The following is a 19803-nucleotide window of genomic DNA, read 5'->3' as shown; positions in this document are numbered from 1 at the left end:
TGGTAAGCATCTAGAAGATGAAAAAAATGGCAGACATTTGCAAGAAAGTTCACCTCTCTCATAAGCATCCCTTAAATAGATAATGCTCCAGATAATCCTGTTCAATCAGTTCTGAAGTTGATCAACCAACGAATCACCCCAATTAAACACAAATTAAGCGAGAAGTCACAGTTCATACTCCATCCTTGAAACCCACAAAGTAGAGTGGGTTTACACCAAATCTGGTAGCCATGGATTCTGCTGTTAGGATATCGAAGTTCTAATTTGGTTATACCCGAAAAAACCCAATCTGAGTGAAGAGCGTTTATAATCTTCCAAACAATTTATGGGACCTGCCATTTTGTGGTTGTAAACAGATGCATCAATACAAGACCCACATGAACATGTGATCAAAATCTCCCCTTAAAAAAAACCTCTGATACATGAAGATATTGGGTTTTGAAGTTTTAATCTAACATTGAAAGATTTAACATAATTGGAGATGAAAATGATTGTTTAAATAAGCTTCTTCTTTTGAAAGAATCCCTTCAAGTGCCACAACTGCAAAGCTGAAACCACTATGCAGACACCCAAGGACATGATACCGAACCATGCAACTCTAGCATTTGTTAGTTCACTCACTTTCCTCATCTCTGCTTCCCTGTATTCATATATTAAAAGTAATCAAAATTAACATAGCATATATGAGAGGTATGCTCAGAACTTGGAAGAAAAATGACACAGTACCTGTTCTTAAGATATAGTAAATTCTCATGGATGGCCTCTACAACTCCTTCTAGTTTCCTTAGCTCAAGCTCGACACCCTAAATTACCAAACCACAATCAAAGATCCATACACACATATAATACATTAAGACCCTGTTTGCTTTGGATTTTGTGAACTGATTATGAGTGATTATTGGACTCAAATTTACGTATAAATTTGAGTCCGATAATAAGTTTTAGACTCACAATCGGTTCTCAAAATCCAAAAAAAAACAGGGTCTAAGATAAAACCACGATGAACGTATAATGTTACAGTAAAACAAGCGTAAATTTGAGATAAAATCATGATGAACGTATAATGGTACAGTAAAACAATCATAAATTTGAGTCCAATAATCAGTTTTGGACTCACAATCCGTTCTCAAATCCAAAATAAACATGGCCTGAGATAAAATCATGATAAACGTATAATGTTACACTAAAACAAGAGTATTGGAAGTGTCTTACCTCAATCTTTTCTTTTCTTGCAACGGAATCCCAGTCCCTTGCCGCAATTCCAATTTTCCAGTCAATGTTAACACTCGCTCCTCCGGCTTGATGGTGGCTATCAACCCAAAAACAAGCAAGGTAGTTGCCAGCCTCACTAGTCGTAAATGCAAACTGACCTGCCGTTGTGTTTTCTTTGTGATGAAGTGTGTTTCCGAATGGTGATGTTACCTGGAGAAGAACAGACCAGATAATGCTAATTAAGAATTATCAACAACAACAACAAAAAAGGCCAACAAACATGCAAAGTACACAAAGGATTGCTGGCTTCAAAATATCCTACTTCAGAAGAAAAATAAATGTCTCTTACTTTTTAATAATTAAAAAATGTACTAATAATGGGCTGATGCAAATTGATAAAGATTTGACGAGGGTTTCATGTCAGAATTTGATAACTGACACTGGAAACCCATTCCTCAGCCATCATCAGCTAGGGTTTGTAAATTAAAATCACCTTGTTGCGAATGAATAGCATGGTAGATTTTTAAACACAGGTCAACAACTTATAGCCTGCATCAAAAACTCAGAAGTTTAACTATCACTTCCTTCTCCATAAAATTATGGAGAAGGATAAGCAGAAGGCTACCTCCTCAAGTTGCCTAAATACCCAATGCAATTGGATGCCAGCTGGCATTGGAAGTGCCCCACGTGATGTGGATTTCTGATTAAGTCTGGCTTAGGTGGGGCCAACTAGTTAAGTGTAATCCAGAAACCATGACCCACATAAATCAATCTTAGAAGTTTGCCGTGCCTATTTGTGTTGAATATCCATGTGAAGGTTAGGAATTTATTTCTGTAATGCAGACTCTACTGTGTTATTGTTTATCCAGAGAGTCTGCAGAGGCGGTGCTTTGGGGCTAATGAGACATGATGATCCCGTGGAATAGTAGCTTTTTCATGTGGGCAAACAATCTTCCCGTGGAAGTGTGAACTTTCTCCCACTGTTTCCAGATCTCTTATCACTTTGATTGTGCAAGCAAAATGCATCATCTTTTAAGCAATTGTGTCAATTTATGTTGACGTTTTTTTTTTAAAGGATACAATTAGCAATTTTCATACACAAGCTGTTAATCGATAGGTTTGAATCTTTGAGAAATCAACATATCTTTTATCAATAAGACTTCCACTCCTTTTCTGCCTCCGGACAGTCTTGTCTTCTATCTAGCCATCACATTTCTACTGGTGTTTCTTCATTACCAGCCACCACCGCCCAAACTGTCCAACCTTTGATCAAACCTAGTCCTGGATCTGAGACTTTTTCTTTTCTTTTTCTCTTCATCTATAGGCCCAAAGCATAAACTTAGACCCAAACTTTGATCCGAGATTTAAAACCTCACCTTGATCCATTTCAGACCCTAATCTTAACTCTGAAATCAAACCCCGTATCTACTTTATCATTTATTTATTTTTTGTTTTTTTTTCGTGTATTCCCCTCTCTGCTCCTCCTGTTTAAATCACAGTAAGTCACCAGACACCTTGGTCCTTCCAATTTTCTGGTCGTCAAAGGAACAAGTCAACCACATCACACTTGGACCCAAACTTTGATCCGAGATCGAAAACCTCACCTTGATCCATTTCAGACCCTAATCTTAACTCTCAAATCAAACCCTGTGTCTACTTTTTAATTTATTTATTTTTTGTTTTCTTTTCATGTATTCCCTGCTGTTCCTTGTCTTTAAATCACAAATTCACAAGAAGTCACCAGACACCTTGGTCCTTCCAATTTTCTGGCCGTCAAAGGAACAAGTCATCCACATCACCCTTAGTTAGGCGGCTGAGCCACCTTGACAGTATTGATGAACTCTGCTGGAATTTATTTATTTAATTTTTGAATGGGGGCTGGAATTTATTTTTAAAGAATTCACTGGTCTCAATGGGAATAAATCCAGCGACAACATAACAATCCTTCACTTCACAGACGAAAGAATAGTTGCCTAAATCCAATATTAACTCTTTACATTCTTTCTCAATAATAAGAAACCTTGTCTTCGTTGACTTCATCAGTCCTACTCGCAACACGATACTTTTAGAAAATTCAGCTTCTTCCAAATTACGTATCTAAACTATTCTGAAAAAAACCAAATCATAGCACTTTGATCAGCATGCCACTTAACAGATCCTGTTTTTTACTAAAACCTTCTCTATTCCTCCCAAGCCTTACCTGATGAATATCAAATGCATGTGATATTGCTTACCATTACAGAAAGAGATCCTGTCTTGAACATTTTCATGTGAAATATAGGTGACTTAAATACACCATTACATGGTGTATATTTTGTATGGGAGGACTTTCCATCCACCTGTATTTTTTTAATTGGTTCTCTATCCACTTGTTATACCCTTCAGCTTATGTATGATAATTGTAAATTAGTTTAAGTTGATTATATTTAAAGGAGAAGACAAATCATGAGTGACATTGGAACTCTTTATTCCTCATTTTCGTGTGCACAAGTTTCCTAGTTGCTTCATTTCTTTTCTATTATTTTGGTTTTGCAGAGTTTGACATGGTATCAAAGCTAAGAAGATCAAGAACTTAAGATTATTTTCATCCCCTAATAGAGATTACCAAGGATTCAAGCAAGAGAAGACCTCTTCTCCTCACTCTTCTCCCATTTCTTTTTTTTTCCTGCCTTCTCTATCATCGAAGTCAAGCACCAAGGTGCTTACCTTCTCTACTATCAGAGTCGTTGAGGCATTTACCCAACCCATTCAAAACCCAATCATTGGATTCTCCTCACCGCAAGGAGTCCAACGGATCTGATCGTGCACGATTTGGAGTCCAAACGAAGGAATTATGGTCTTTCAAAGTTCCCGAAAACTCCCAAAAAATGCTGGAAACCCGATTTCGGACACACAAAAATTGCCCACACCACTTCAAAGCATGAAATTAAACCAACCCATTCAAAAAACAATCCTATTACTTGACCAGTTCTTTGGCTCAAGTCTAGTCCTGCTTCACGTATGTTTCTAGCTTTACTTTGAGGTATTATTGGAGGGGGTATGCTCAAGGGTAGAGAAGATCAACATTCCTACATCACAGTAGTCCCCTCCCGAATCGGGCATTTTGAAACTGAACTTCTATGGGTCAAGTATATAAGTAATCTGGGTCATGCAAGAGTGGGGGAATCATTGTTTTCAAAATCTTACGATTTACAATTCAAATCAACCTTATGGATTTCAATTTGAATCTCATGATTGAACCCAAATTTGTGAAAAACTTGTGATTTTTTATTGAATCGTATGATTTATGCGATTTATCAGAATCAAGTATAGCATAAAAGAAAATAGGGCTTTCTTTCATAAACCTGGCTTTCTTTCAAAAACCCCCAATTTTCTCCTGTGTTGAAGAAGCCCTCTAAAACCCTCTCGTGAGAAGGAAGAAGAAAGAGGAGTTCAAAGTTCAAACTCAAATGAATCGAACCAGTTTGAACCGCCATGAAGGAGAAGAATACGCACAAAATAAGACAAAAAGAAAGAAGGGAAGGACCAGTTTGAACCAATTCATTGAACAAGTTTGAACTAGTAGAACAAATTTTATAACTATTTCGATCCATCGGAGAAAGAAGAAGAAGACGACAAAGATAAAGATGAAAGAGAGCTTACCTGGGGACCGTTGTCGGGTTTCATCTAAACAAGTCATCTTTTGCCTACAGTAACTCATCGCCTGAAGCAGGAGAGGCGAGTTCATTATTTTTTCTCCACAATTGGTTGAGATTAGAAGTAGGTGGGGACTACAAGTCGGCAAATGCACTTTGTCCTTGTTCGTCAAAATTTCTCATTTTTCCTCTTTCTGAGTAAATGAAACATGCAAAGACAGGAGAATAAGAATTGCATGAAACAATTCTGCATCGCTTCGAAAAAATCATGCCTATTACCACTCAAGGTGGGATTTGTAGAAGCAGGTGTCTTGGCTCAGGATTACAGAACACGTTCTTTCTTCTATTATAAGGCCTAGGCCCCTAACTCTAGGGGTTCATTTTGAGTCAAATCTTTCTATAGATACATCATACCTCCCAAGCTGACACCTTTTCAATGGAGAAAGTTTCGATTGGCTATGGACCCACCAGAATCCAATCCTTATATTCAACAGTCATGCTCAAGAAAATCAACAAGACGAATAGGCTCAAGAAGCGTATGTTCCAGATGGCGGACAAAGGCATTATGTGTTTGAAAGAGGAAGAAACTATCATCATTTGATTCTTTACAAGTAAGTGGTATCCACTATCTAGCACTAGGTACATGATTGATCTGGAGTTTGGACTCTACTGCGTGACTCTGAAGTCGGTTATGGATTTTCTAGAGTGTTGACATATTGGATGGATTGGTAACTTGGGAGCTCGTTCCTTTTGTTGTGATGTGGCCGCTCTTCAGTAACCTGGATCGCTTGGAAGATTAAATACGATGCAGTCGCTTGGGCGACAGCTATGAAAGAGTTTTGGGGATGCACTTCTAATCTGATTCTTAGGAATTGGGGAACTATTATGATGTCTACAGTCGCGACCAGACGACTCCCTCCTCATCCTAATACCATGAAGCTGAATGTCGATGATTTCTCTCTTGCTAACCCTGGTTCAACTGACTTAGGTGGAGTATTTAGGGATAGGGATGGTGATATCCTTTACATTATTTTGGATCAATCAGTCAGATGCTGCTTGTCAGAGACGATGGTGAGAGTTTTGCACTATGGTTTACGTACCTTCACTAGCCTAATGGAAAGAAGAATGGAGGTAGAGGGTGATTCCTCTAATTTAATTTCTTGGCAAGAGGAAATAGTAGTGGACCATGGAGACTAGTAAGGTATATTAATGAGATCTTAGAGATGACAAGGGAGCCTAAGATTGCTTTTCCCCACATCCCGTGGAGTGCTAATGATTTAGTTGATAACTTAGATAAATCAAGAGCTTTGAGACCTCAGATGGATTAGGGACATTTTTTGTTAGTTAATACCCGATCGAACAAGGGACCAAAGCGCAGCAAAAGCCTCGGATTGAATATAAAACAAAAATTTGCAGTCCCTTGTTCAAAATCCAGGATCCATGGTATCTAGATTTTCCTTGGTGATCAAAAGTAAATACAATAGAGAGAGATGAACATCCCGATTACCCAACTGGTAATCTCTACTTGATTTACTTCCTGCTTGGCTTCGAATCTTCTCAAGAAGTGAACGCCTCGGAAGTCGGAATGATGGCCCCTCTTTGATCGCTTGGACTATGGAGGATTTCATGAAGAACTTTTCTTCAAGTGATGGAGGAAGAAGATCTTGAAACACGAGAGAGAGAGAGAGAGAGAGAACTTGAGAGAGAAAAGAGAGATACGTGTAAAACTTACAAGAGCAACAACCAACCTTCTCTCTCTTCCCATTCAACTTTTATAGATGTTGGAGACCTAGGGTTGGGCGTCCAACATGCTTTGAACATCAAACTCTAGTTTTGTTTCCTTTTTCAAAAATCCCTTTTAATAATTAAAACCATTTTAAAGGAAAACTCCCTTTTAAAGGGCGAGCCTTGGCACAACGATAAGGTTGCTCCATTGTGACCTGATGGTCACGGGTTCGAGTCATGGAAACAGCCTCTCTGCAAACCAAGGGTAGGCTGCGTACATCTAGCCCTCCCTAGACCCCGCAATGGCGGAGCCTCTTGCACTAGGCCGCCCTTTTTAATATAGAATTATCCAGAGGAGAGTTTCAAACTTTTCATCCAATGAGAATTAATTAAGTAATCTAATTAACTAGTTAATCACCATACACCACTACTACGATATATACACCTAAGTGCATACACCACATTTACGGTGTAAATCCTCCTTGAATCTCATACAGTCGATCCCATCCGTCCATGCAATCATCAGAGTTCCCTTCTATTCTACGGGAATTTATTTACTTAATCTTTCATATCGACTGTACTTAGGAGAAGCCTGATTCTCAGAGTCCAATTTATCTATAAAATCTGTCACCCAGATTCTCCAATAATCCTTAGGGGTCATATGAGTAATGAGTGGATCGTTGTAGGGATCTGTCGATCCTGCATGAATCATAGAGCCCCACTGCAACCACGCTCTGTAGTCCTATTACGGTCGCATTTAGGTAAGTGGCCCACAGCAAGATGTTACCATGCAGAAGACCGTCAGATCATCTGAATACCCCTAATCACAACACCAGGATGTTACCCTGAAGAAGACCATCAGATCATCTGAATACCCCTAATCACATCCTATGTGAACGACTCCTTCCTTCATATCCTCACCTTCCGGACTAGGCCCCACGAGGGGTGAACATTTACTACCCCCTTGAGCCGCACAGAGGTATACTTTCAATCTACACGCTTGGGCTCAGAAATGCATTTGCAAATTCCTTTGAAAACATAATATATATCATATATGCTAGCCCCTTGACCTGCACAAAGGTTTACCTTTCAATCTACACACCCGGGCTCACAAATGCATTTGCAAATTCCTTTGAAAACATTATATATATATATATATATATATATATATATATAGAGAGAGAGAGAGAGAGAAAACGGTTTCTACACACAAGTGTAGATAAGTTATCTACACACTAGCTTAAAATACAGTGGAGGCCCACATTGTTTGGGTGATCCAAACCAAGGTTACCTGGAACGCGGTACGGGAAGGAGTACGCGGTACGATGGTAGTCCGGTACCTGGTACGATGAGGGTATATATATATATATATATATATATATATATAATTTCATATATTTTTACATGAATGTCATTCCATAGTACACACTACACACATTTAATACACAAAATATAAAAACCTCGTGTATGTCATACATATTTTTTCAAAAAGAACGTTCTCGTTGGAATATATGAATATCCTTCCATAGTCCATACTACATCCATTTAATAAAAAAACAAAAAAACCTCATGTATGCCCTACATATTTTTTTCAAAATAAAGCTCTAGTTCCAATTCAACCCAAAATATATAAAATTTGTAGCTCTCTCCATCTCTCTTCTAGTCTATATGCATATCTCTCTCTTTCTCTCCCGCGGGTAGCCGCGGTTCGTCATTTTTGGCGATTCGGGTCGTTAGTGAACCACGTTTCGGATCGTGCGACCCCGGATCGCGGATCGGAGGGCGGATGGTGAATCCGATAACTATGATCCAAACCATTCATTTGATTGGCCCTCACATAGATAGAGTGTCCACAATAAATCAGCTCCATAGGATCATCCTAACCCTTCGAACCGTGGAGGCAAAAAATGGACAGATTTGTGAAGGTTTATACACGTCCATTTTACGTCCACAAATCGTAGTGTTGGGATGATCCTATCGAGCTGATTTTTTGTGGACACCCTATCTATGTGAGGGCCAATCAAATGAATGGTTTGGATCACCCAAATAATGCCCTTCACTGTACTTTAAGCTAGTGTGTAGATAACTTATCTACACTTGTGTGTAGAAACCGTTTTCTCATATATATATATATATATATATATTTCAAAAGGGGGCGCAGTTCGTGAGCTAGAGCTCAGGCTGAGCTAGAGCTACAAATACACCTTTTGATAAACAATTTATCAAATCTGGCCATGCTAATGTAAAGGCACGTGTTGTGATTAGAACTGTAAGACACATTCTTCTATATAAGGCGGAGGCTTCCATGTCAAGCATCCCTATTGACCTCGTGATTTACCCTATGAGTCAGTACCACCCTCAAGTGATCCCAAGCTAGAACAGCCGTTAGGTAGACCAAAGCCATAGAGCAGGCCCAAAGACCAATACGACCCTTCATGTCTAAGGACATATAAAGGGTCTTGTCCGGGTAGAATAGCCTTATCCTTGTTTCTTGTCCAAAGGCTATTCTAGAATATGATCTCGTTCAGTGCGTGAACCATTCACTGCACCCATTCTACCTGCTTAGGTTCCACTACCACAGTGATCGAGATTGGCCACCCCAATGCGTGTATGGAGACAAGGTCTGATGCTAGTTGTGTAAAGGAAGCGATGTCCAGTCTCAACCCCAACCAGGAACCTTTTAGGTCTACAAAGAACTGGAATATCATATCTCGCCGCCCCTTAGGATCTATGAATCCATGGGCATGATATTCCATCGATGCTACCTAAGGCCAAACATGTGTCAATGTAACAAAACACTCAACACTTTCCTTTAATGTAACCATTAGTTGTCATGAAATTCATTAATTTAATCTTATGCATTACATCATGACTAGCTTTTAGGGCGTGAGCATATAGTCTTAACACCTTTGCCCCCACATCCCTATGAGTGTTAATGATTTAGTTGCTAACTTAGCTTCTTCTTTTTTTTAAAGTTAATATAAATATAATCATTATTATATAAGCTTTGTCATCTTCCTAAAAAAGAAAAGAAAAGAAAAGAAAGATTACTAATTGTAGTTGACCTACCAATTTCTATTCATAGTCCTAATTGTTTTCAATTATTCATGTGAGATCTCAAGGAGGCCCGGGGCTTGTTTAGCGAGGGCATGAAGAAGAATGAATTAGCAGCTATATCAGATTTTCAGGTGAATAAATTGGTAAAGAGGACCCATTCAAGGATGATATTAACCATTTTGCTAAAATGTTATTAGTCTTTCATCTACAATAATTCACAAGTCATTATAGTGAAAATACAATGGAAAAATATGAGGAAAATGTGTCTCGATCAGGTGGAAATTCTAACGGAGTATTTTTATTTCTTTTGAACAATAAGATCGATTTAAGAGAGGTTCAGCTAGATGGACCAAAAAAACATAAAGTGGAGCTATGAAGAAAAACAAAAAAAGAATTAAGTCGCTCGACAATTAGGAAGAGATCAATAATGATCAAAGATCCCTTGTCAATCCAAAAAGGAAAAGAAGGTCCCCTGGCTACCCCTTCTTTGGCTACTGTATGCCTCCATCTCCCTCTTAATATGATAGAAAGGTTTCTGCAAATATGAGGTGAGATCAAGGGCCCCTTATATTTAATTTGCCATCCTCCGTGGGAAGTCTTGCCTAGATTGCATCCACCTTATTACATTCAGTGAATCACTTTCCAGCTATGTTGCATGGATTCGGATTCGTGTGTCAGGATCCGACACGGATTCGAGGTGTCAGATTCAGCAAACCCCAAAAATTAGGATTCGGATTCCGTAATTTAAAATAAAATAAATTTTTAAAAAATAAAAATAAAATTTTTAGATATATATGAGGAATAAGAGTGTGCGGTCAAGGGCCTAAACACATGGCTCCCACACTTTTTGTAGTGATCAAAACCATTCATTTGCAAGGCCCTATCATAGATAGGGTGTGTACAAAAAATCAGCTCCATTGGATCATCCTAACTCCTCCAAAAGTGGACGGCAAAAATGGGAAGATTTGTAGCAAACGGTGTCTGTCCATTTTGCCCTCCACTTTTGGATGGGTTAGGATGATCCTATGGAGCTGATTTTTTGTACACACCCTATCTATGATGGGGTCTTGCAAATGAATGCTTTGGGCCATCCTAACAATGTGGGCCCACATGAGTTTTTGGCCCTCGACCGCACCTAAGCTTGGTGCGGTCGAGCGCACTCTCTCATTCCTCTCTCTCTCTCTCTCTCTCTCTCTCTCTCTCTATATATATATATATATATATATATATATATATATATATATATAGAGAGAGAGAGAGAGAGAGAATAGAGCTCCTAAGGGTGCCCTCATATAAGCTTATATGAGGTGGCTCTCACAAAACATAAGGGGCCCACATTGTTAGGATGATCCGAAGCATTCATTTGAAAGGCCCCATCATAGATAGGGTGTGTACAAAAAATCAGCTCCATTGGATCATCCTAACCCCACCAAAAGTGAGGGCAAAAATGGATAGACACGTTTTGTCCACAAATCTGCCCATTTTGCCCCCACTTTTGGAGGGTTTAGGATGATCCAATGGAGCTGATTTTTTGTACACACCCTATCTATGATGGGGCCTTTCAAATGAATGCTTCGGATCATCCTAACAATGTGGGCCCCTTATGTTTTGTGAGAGCCACCTCATATAAGCTATATGAGGGCACCCTTAGGAACTCTATTCTCATATATATATATATGAAGGGTTGAGGCCTTAGAGTTTTTATTAAAAGAGTACGGGTTGTGCTTTCATATAAAAAAGTTAAGAAGGAAACACGTTTGAAGGGAAAATATACAGGATTCGGATTTTAAAAGAGATAATGATGAATCGGATTCACCCGAAAAAAGTAGGATTCATTCGGGACACGGCTATGCCAAGAATCCAGGTGTGTCCCACGTGAATCCATGTCCGATTCGTGTGTCGAGATGTGTCGACACGGATTCGGCATAGGGGGACAAAGAATCCATGCAACACAGCTTTCCAGGATAAAATGGCCATTAAAATGGAAACTAATATCTCAATCCCTTTTGCGAAGTGCCTCTATCTCCACTTCAGTGAATTCTCCAAAAAATCCAACTATAAGAAATTTCAATGTGATTAATATGGAAAGATTTTTTCTGTTGTTATTGTTGAAAAGTACTATGGTAAGAGTTTAACAATGGAATAAATCGTCTTAAATCTCATTTATCAAAAACAAAAGGGGTACTAAGGGGTGTACTAATATGCCTAACAAGGAAGCAAAATGCATGAACTCTTAGAGAGATTTTTCATAACTAGCTCCTCCATTCCTATCCAGTAATGTCCCTTTCAAGCACTTACAGGGATCTTTCTTGACTACTCTATGCTTCGACTGTGGGAATGTATTTGCTATATACATCTTCAAGCCTCTACAGGTAAGAAGATTTTCCCGAAGGTTATTGCTCGCATCTTTGTTGTCTACAATGATGAGCATTAGAGATATCAGTGACACTCTGTCTTCCCATAAGATTCCAATTCCACGCCATGTCACTTTCGATGAGTCACACCTTTATGATTCTTAGCGCACAAGACATGTAATTAAGGAGACAATAAAATTGTCGATATATGTATTTATCCCATCTACTCCCATCACCAATGATACATAGTCCGCCTGTACTATTGATAGCGGCAGTCAGTGGCGGAGCCAGGATTTATACATAAGGGGGGCAGGCTTCAAATTTTAAAGGGGGCTGGGCCCAATTGAGTTGGGCCTATTAAGGAGTTTGGCCCAGCTCAACAGAGGCAGCTGCCCCCCTTATGCTACATGTAGCTCTGCCCCTGGCAGCAGTGACAGAGGCATTATGCCACCATATGAGAATTTGTGTACTCTCCATCACAAACAAAAATAGGTTGTTATTGCTCAAGTGGTCAAGGTGAATCATCATCTTTCGCATAGTTGTAGCCAGTAAAATGGAGGTTGAAGCCATGGAGAGGAGATGAGTGCCCTTTATAGAAATGATATATAGGACATGGTTGTCAAGCCTACAGATAAAAAGTAGTAGGATGCAAATGAGTATATAAACTAAGGAAGAAGGGTGATTGGACTACAAACAGGTACAAAGCAAGATTGGTAGCAATTGAACTACAAACAGGTACAAGGCAAGATTGGTAGCAATGTGCTACAATTAGTAGCACAGATTGGATTACGACAAGACTTTCAATACAGTCATCAGCACAACTGTAGTGAGATTTATTTTGGCATTAGCTAACCCTTTTGGCTGGCACTAAAAAGAAGAAAGTTTGAAGTCGCAAATAGATATCATTGTGAGCAAGCTCAAGAAAGCTGTGTGTATGTGTGTGATGAAACAGGCACCCAGTGCTTGGTTTAAAAAACTTCATCAAGCACTAAGGAGAAGAAAGTTTAAGACGAGAAAGACAAATAACTTGCTCTTCATCACACACAGTCAAGTATGGTGCAAGTTCTAGTCTACGCAGATGATATTATAACCACGGGTAGCAATAACAATGAGATTCGGATGCTGGAAATTAGTTTAGAAGGAGTTTTAATAAGATAGAACTTCGGGAGCTACATTCATTCCTTGGTGTCGAGTTGACAGAACCAGAGTTGCCAGAGTAGGAAGCGAGTGCGAGAAGCGTAAGCGGGAAGCGAGAGGTTTCGAAAAGAGAGAAAGCGAAAAGCTCTAAAGAAAGTAAAGATAAAATGTAGGAAGAAACAATCATCTAAATACGAAGAGTACTCTTAGTTAGGAGGAAACGTGTAGGAAGCGTCTGGGAAGGGCGCTTCCCCTAAATTTGGGAAGCAAGAAGAACTTAGCTTCCAAAGCGAGCTTCCCATCCATGTAGGAAGTTTCTAGTAACTATGGAGAGAACCAAGGTATGTTCTCGAAACAAAGGAAGTATGCCACTGATCTTCTCAGTAGATTCCATAAGATGAACAGTAAGCTTGGTAGCAATCCTCCATATACAATAAGAAGATTAGTGAGAAGGAAGTTGAAAATGTGAAAGAACCTCTGACTTATTGCAGCAGGTTCGTTAGCATCTTCAGGATCGAAGGGAAGAGGAAGAACTGCAAGCAGGTACGCATGTTATCAGATACATCAAGGATACACTAGGTCATGGAATATTTATGGGACACATTAGGACAAAGAAGTCAGTGTTGAAGGCTATCTAGATCCTACTTAGATGCATATTGGGTATATGGCCTTGATACAAGGAGGCCATAGGATATATATATATAGATATATATATATATATATATATATATATATATATATATATATATGAGGAAAAGGATTGTAAGCTTGAGCGTACCAACCTTATGGTATGCTCGAGTGCCCAATCACATGGGTCCCACCTTTTTTTGTGGTGATCCAAAGCATTCATTTTCAAGGCCCTATCATAGATAGGGTGTGTACCAAAAATAAGCTCCATTGAATCATCCTAACCCCTCCAAAGTGGAGGGCAAAAATGGGCAGATTTGTGGACAAACAGTGTCTGTCCATTTTGACCTCAACAAATGGATGGGTTAGGGTGATCCTATGGAGCTGATTTTTGGTACACACCCCATCTATATAAGGGCCTTTCAAATGAATGCTTTGGATCATCCTAAAAATGTGGGCCCACATGTGATTGGGCACTCGAGCGTACCATAAGGTTGGTACACTCAAGCGTACAATCCTTTTCCTATATATATATATATATATATATATATATATATATATATATATATAGAGAGAGAGAGAGAGAGAGGAAATGAAGTATGTGCAGTTGCACAGAAAAGCTATCTGTGCATGGGTATAAAAATCAGCCCTATTGGTTCATTTTTTGGGGTATCCAAAGCATTCATTTGGAAGGCCCTTCCATGCATAGGGTGTGTACCAAAAATCAGCCCTAGGGCTGATTTCTGGCCCCCCCCCATGCTTTGGATCCCATGCACAGATAGCTTATTTGTGCAGCTGCACATACTTCATTTCATCATACATGTATGTGTGTGTGTGTGTGTGTGTGTGTGTGTGTGTGAGAGAGAGAGAGAGAGAGAGAGAGAGAGAGAGAGATAGAAAGGAAATGGTTTGCGAGCAGCTACTCAGATAAGCTTATCTGAGCAGAGCTCACAAACCATTGGGGAGGGGGGGTAACGTTTTTTGGGGGATCCAAAGCATTCATTTGGAAGGCCCTTCAATGGATAGGGTGTGTACCAAAAATCAGATCAATAGGATCGTCCTAACCAAATCAAAGGTGGAGGGGAAAATGGACAGACACTATGTGTCCATGTTTCTGCCCATTTTTTCCCTCCACAAATGGCAAGGTTAGGATGATCCTATAGGGCTGATTTTTGGTACACACCCTATCCATGGAAGGGCCTTCCAATTGAATGCTTTGGATTTCCCCCCTCTGCCAAAAAAAAATGTGGCCCCCCCATGGTTTCAGCTGCTCACAAACTATATATATATATATATATATATATATATATATATATATATATATATATATATAACTTTCAAAAAAATAGAGATAGATTATCACTTTGTTCAAGAGAAAGTGGAGCGTGGTGAGGTTCTTTCTCTATTTGTTTCTAATTGTGAACAGATTGTAGATATCGATCGAACAAAGGGCTTTACCACAAATCATCATATGCACTTGACTAGCAAGTTGATCGTGTTACTAGTTGATCGTTTATGTTAGTTATTTTAAGGACACTAGATTCATAGAAGAGAGTACGCCTGACATGGATGCATTCTCTGATTTTATAAATAGGCATGAGGTAATCGATCTCCCTCTAAGTGGAGCGCAATTTACATGGGCTAGAAACCGAAGAATGAGTCAAATTGACAAGTTTCTTATTTGTTTGGGACGGATATGTGAAACATCCAGCTACTCCAAAAGCTTAAGCTGTTGGAGAAGGCATTATTTATTCGTCACTCCCCCTCACGTGTGTCCCCTCTTTCTTTGGGCTGGCCTACACATGGCACATGTGGCCCCACTTTTGGGTTGACCATTGCATGTGGATTTTTAACATCAACGAGGTTTTTTGTCTATTTGTTTCTAATTGTGAACAAATTGCAGATATCGAACAAAGGGCTTTACCACAAATCATCATATGCACTTGACTAGCAAGTTGATCGTGCTACTAGTTGATCGTTTATGTCAATTATTTGAAGGACACTAGATTCATAAAAGAGAGTTCTGGACTCTGGAAACAGGAGTACGACTGACATGGATGCATTCTCTGATTTTATAAATAGGCATGAGGTAATCGATCTCCCTCTAAGTGGAGCACAATTTACATGGGCTAGAAACCGAAGAATGAGTCAAATTGACAAGCTTCTTATTTGTTTGGGATGGATATGTGAAACAACCAGCTACTCCAAAAGCTTAAGCTGTTGGAGAAGGCATTATTTATTCTTCACTCCCCCTCACATGTGTCCCCTCTTTCTTTGGGCTGGCCTACACATGGTACATGTGGCCCCACTTTTGGGTTGACCATTGCATGTGGATTTTTAACATCAAGGAGGTTTGAACTCAGGACCTTTGCTTTGATACCATGTGAAACAACCAGTTACTCCAAAAGCTTAAGCTGTTGGAGGTGTTATTTATTCTTTTATACTTTAACAGGATCAATAGGAATCCTCATGTCTATCAATTTCCATTACCCAGGATGATTTCGGAACACTCCCCTATAGTTCTTGATCCTCGCTTAAAGTCTTGGGGCGCCCCTCACTTTCGCATTGAGCTAGCCTCGCTTGAAATCCCCAAAATTGCAAGAAAGACAAGAAGTGTGGCGGAAAGACGCTTCTGCCTTGGATGCGGCCGATGTAGTAATTCTTAAGAAGCTACAACATGTTAAATACAAGCTTAAAGAATGGACAAAGGAAAATAGTAGGGAAGCGACGATCAGAGTCTAGCCTCTTATCTCAGATGTAGGATATCTGTTGTAGGGAAGATGAGGGTATGATTGATCAAAAGGAAGCGGAGAGGATGAGATCCACAAAAGAGGAGTATAATTGTACTTTAATTCTAGAGGAAATCCATTGGAGGCAAAGATCTATAACCAAATGGCTTAAAGAGGGTGACAAGGGCACAACTTATTTACATGGTATTGCTAGCGCCAGAAGAAGAGGGAATCGGCTAAAAGCCATTCCGGTGGATGGTACCAGACATGAGGATAAGGAATCCATAATCAAGGAAATAGTGAATTTCTATCAAGAGCTTCATTCGTCATAAAGGGGAGAACGTTCAAGGCCGGAAGGGGTCACCTTCAATTCTATTGATGAGCATGATAGAAACTCCCTAGAGAAGCCTTTTGGCGAAGAAGAAATCAGGGCAGGTTTGTTTCATTAAGTACGGATCGGGCTCTAGGGTTGGACGGATTCTCTTTAGCTATCTTTAAGTGTTGTGGGGATACAATAAAGGATGACATTTGTGCCTTTTTTTAAGGAGTTCTTTGAGGGGTCTGAGTTGGACAATAGCACAGGTGTCATCTTTATATCTCCCATTCCCAAAATAAAAGGTGCCATCAAAATTACTGACTTTAGGCGGATTAGCTTGGTGGGATGTCTCCATAAACTGTTAGTAAAAGTATTGGCAGACAGGATTAAGAAAGTTCACCATCAACCAATCAATCGGCTTTTGTCCTCAGGTGTCAAATATTAGATAGTGCCCTTATAGCGAATGAGGTGGTGGAACTATATGCTATGTTAGGAAGGAAAGGGATAGTGTGCAAGTTGGACATGGAAAAAGCTTAAGACATAGTAGAATTTGATTATTTAAATTACTTCTTAGGGATAATTAGGTTTGGAACAAGGTGTCGATCCTGGATGATGGGATGTATTTCTTCAGCATGGTTCTCCATTCTAGTTAATGCGCCCCCCACCCGCTCCCACCCCAAGGAAAAAGAAAAAGGTTTTTTAAGTCATCCCGTGGATTGAGACAAAGAAATCCTCTCTCCCCCTTTCTGTTTGTGCTTGTTGCAGAATCCTTGAGTAGAATGATAAAAAAAGGAAAGCGCATGACCTACCAAACTGTATGCCATGATGAAGTTTTAGGGAATTGAAACAGAAAGCATTTCTCGACACAGACAATACAGATTTCTCAATCCACATTTCACACTCATGTGCTTTCAGTTTGTGATCTGTTGGACATAGATCCAATTTTTCAATTTTTTTGATTCCTTAGAATTTTTTTCCCGTTTGTGGTCGTAACTTCTGAAATAGGAATTCTCAAGTTTCTTATTAGTGAATGATGAAATTCTTCATCATTCAAAAAAAAGTATAAATGATTAAATAGCACCAACTCTAACAGCATTAAGCTTTTGGAGTAATTGATTGTTTCATAGTGAACATCATCATTCTCCTCAAATTAATAGATTTCAACCCAACTGTCAATTTCATCATAAATCCAATTGGACCAGGTGATACCCACCCCAATTCCCTATTCTTACTAATCAAATATACTTCTCAGCCATAAGCCAAGTCCATGATTTCAATCCCATCAAATTTAACAGGAAAGCATGCAACTCATCTTCTCTAAACTGCATCCCTAAAACCATAATTTTGCAAAAAAACTTTTCCCAATTCTATCTTAACAAAAGTAAATATATAAAACCAAGTTATAAACACGAATAAAATCTAACCCACGAGTGATCAATCAACCAATCCCAAAATATTCAGTCAAAAGAAACAAGAAAAAAAACTAAATCAGGCAAGAAAACCCAGATTAAGAACATACAAAGCAAGTCAAAATACCATCTAATAAGAAGCCCAAGTGGGGTCTAAGGAATTTTTTTTTTTTGGGTACCTTGGCAGAAATTGTGGGAACCTCTTGGCCTACATCTTGGGAGATAACAGTGTAATCAGCCAACACAACCACGTTTGTTTGGATTTCTTCTGATACACACTTGGTTCCTGACGAAGGAAGATTCAACCATATGCCTTGAGATGAAGGAATACCCATCAAACAAAGAACAAAAATCAGGGTGCGCAAGATAATATCCTCAGACATCCTCGCGCACAATAGAGAAAGCCCACGAAGAAGAGAAGACAGATAAATGAAACAAAAGATCGCGCACAATAGAGTTCTCTTCTTCTTTTTTCTGGGTTTCTTTGGATTTGATCCTACATTGCTTGTGAGTTATAACTTATACGGTTTCGATTTGAGGCAGTGCTGAATCTGAGAACCCAGGAAGACATTTACCTGTCTTCATACTGTTTTGACTGGATTGTTTGCCCTCTAATTCAATCAATTAATGAAAGGGAAATGGTATGAGCACAACCATGTTTTAATAATTGGACAAACTCAGGTTGTCTTTACAAGCTCAGCTTGTCTTTTCTTTTAATAATTGGACAAACTCAGCTTGTCTTTTCTTTTCTAATTGGCATGTGTAGGGGTGTCGACGGATCCACTTATATCTCAGTCATGATTCATTCAAACTTGGATGATCTCCCACATTTGAGCAACCAAACATAGCATTATATGGGTCTGATAGGATTCAGAGCGTTATTCGGATCCTACTTACCAGGAATCTCCTGTAAATAGTAGGCCCTGCTTACATTGTACACAGGTTAAATTTCTTACAAGAAGGCTAAGACAATGATAAGTGCGAGCCACAGTGTGCAGTGGAGGGATAGAAGTAAGAAAAGAGGGTGAAATGAATGACAAAATACTAAAAGGGAAATGTTATAAGCACTAGCACTCCTCACTTTATTAAAAGTATAGTATGGCCCGCACCATAGGATGATCCAAACCGTCCATTAGATGCGCCACACCCTAAATAGGGTATGCCCCAAAAATCATTTCCATACATTGATCCTAACCCTACGATCTGTAGAGGGATCCACTTCCCTAGGTTGATCAGTACCCTATGTGGCTATGTAGATCGGAGGGTTAGGATCAACGTATGGAAATGATTCTTGAGGCACAGCCAATTTAGGTTGTGGCCCATCTAATGGACGGCTTGGATGATCCTATGGTACAGGCGATACTGTACTTTTAATAAAGTGAGGAGTGTGATCATCGAAATACAGTAGTGCTGATAACATTCCCTACTAAAAATAAGAATAGTTTGAAAAACATATAAATTATTTTTACTAAAATACCCCTTAAATAATACCTAAATACTTAAAGTTATAAAAAAGTGTGTGGGTATTTTGTAAAATAGCATAATAAATTCAGATTTAGGACTATCTTGCGGGCTTTTGTTAGTTGTCCAAATCTCATTGAA

The 19803-nt window shown here is 39.2% G+C and overlaps 1 protein-coding gene across 1 annotated transcript; it reads right to left on the bottom strand.

Annotated features, from left to right (window-relative positions):
* Positions 1 to 384: 384 nt before the first annotated feature.
* LOC143889682 (transmembrane emp24 domain-containing protein p24delta3-like) lies at positions 385 to 18844 on the bottom strand. Its single transcript, XM_077393977.1, has 4 exons — positions 18381 to 18844; positions 1213 to 1422; positions 727 to 803; positions 385 to 640 (listed from the first exon to the last, which is right to left on the bottom strand). The coding sequence occupies exons 1-4, from the start codon at positions 18582 to 18584 to the stop codon at positions 496 to 498; spliced, it is 636 nt and encodes a 211-aa protein (XP_077250092.1). The 5' UTR covers positions 18585 to 18844; the 3' UTR covers positions 385 to 495.
* Positions 18845 to 19803: the final 959 nt, after the last annotated feature.

Source organism: Tasmannia lanceolata, unplaced genomic scaffold (assembly GCF_043159265.1).
Source record: "Tasmannia lanceolata isolate RefF3 unplaced genomic scaffold, GAP_Taslan_0.1 ptg000013l, whole genome shotgun sequence".
Classification (NCBI taxonomy): domain Eukaryota; kingdom Viridiplantae; phylum Streptophyta; class Magnoliopsida; order Canellales; family Winteraceae; genus Tasmannia; species Tasmannia lanceolata.
This window is presented reverse-complemented; position numbering and strand designations above follow the sequence as displayed.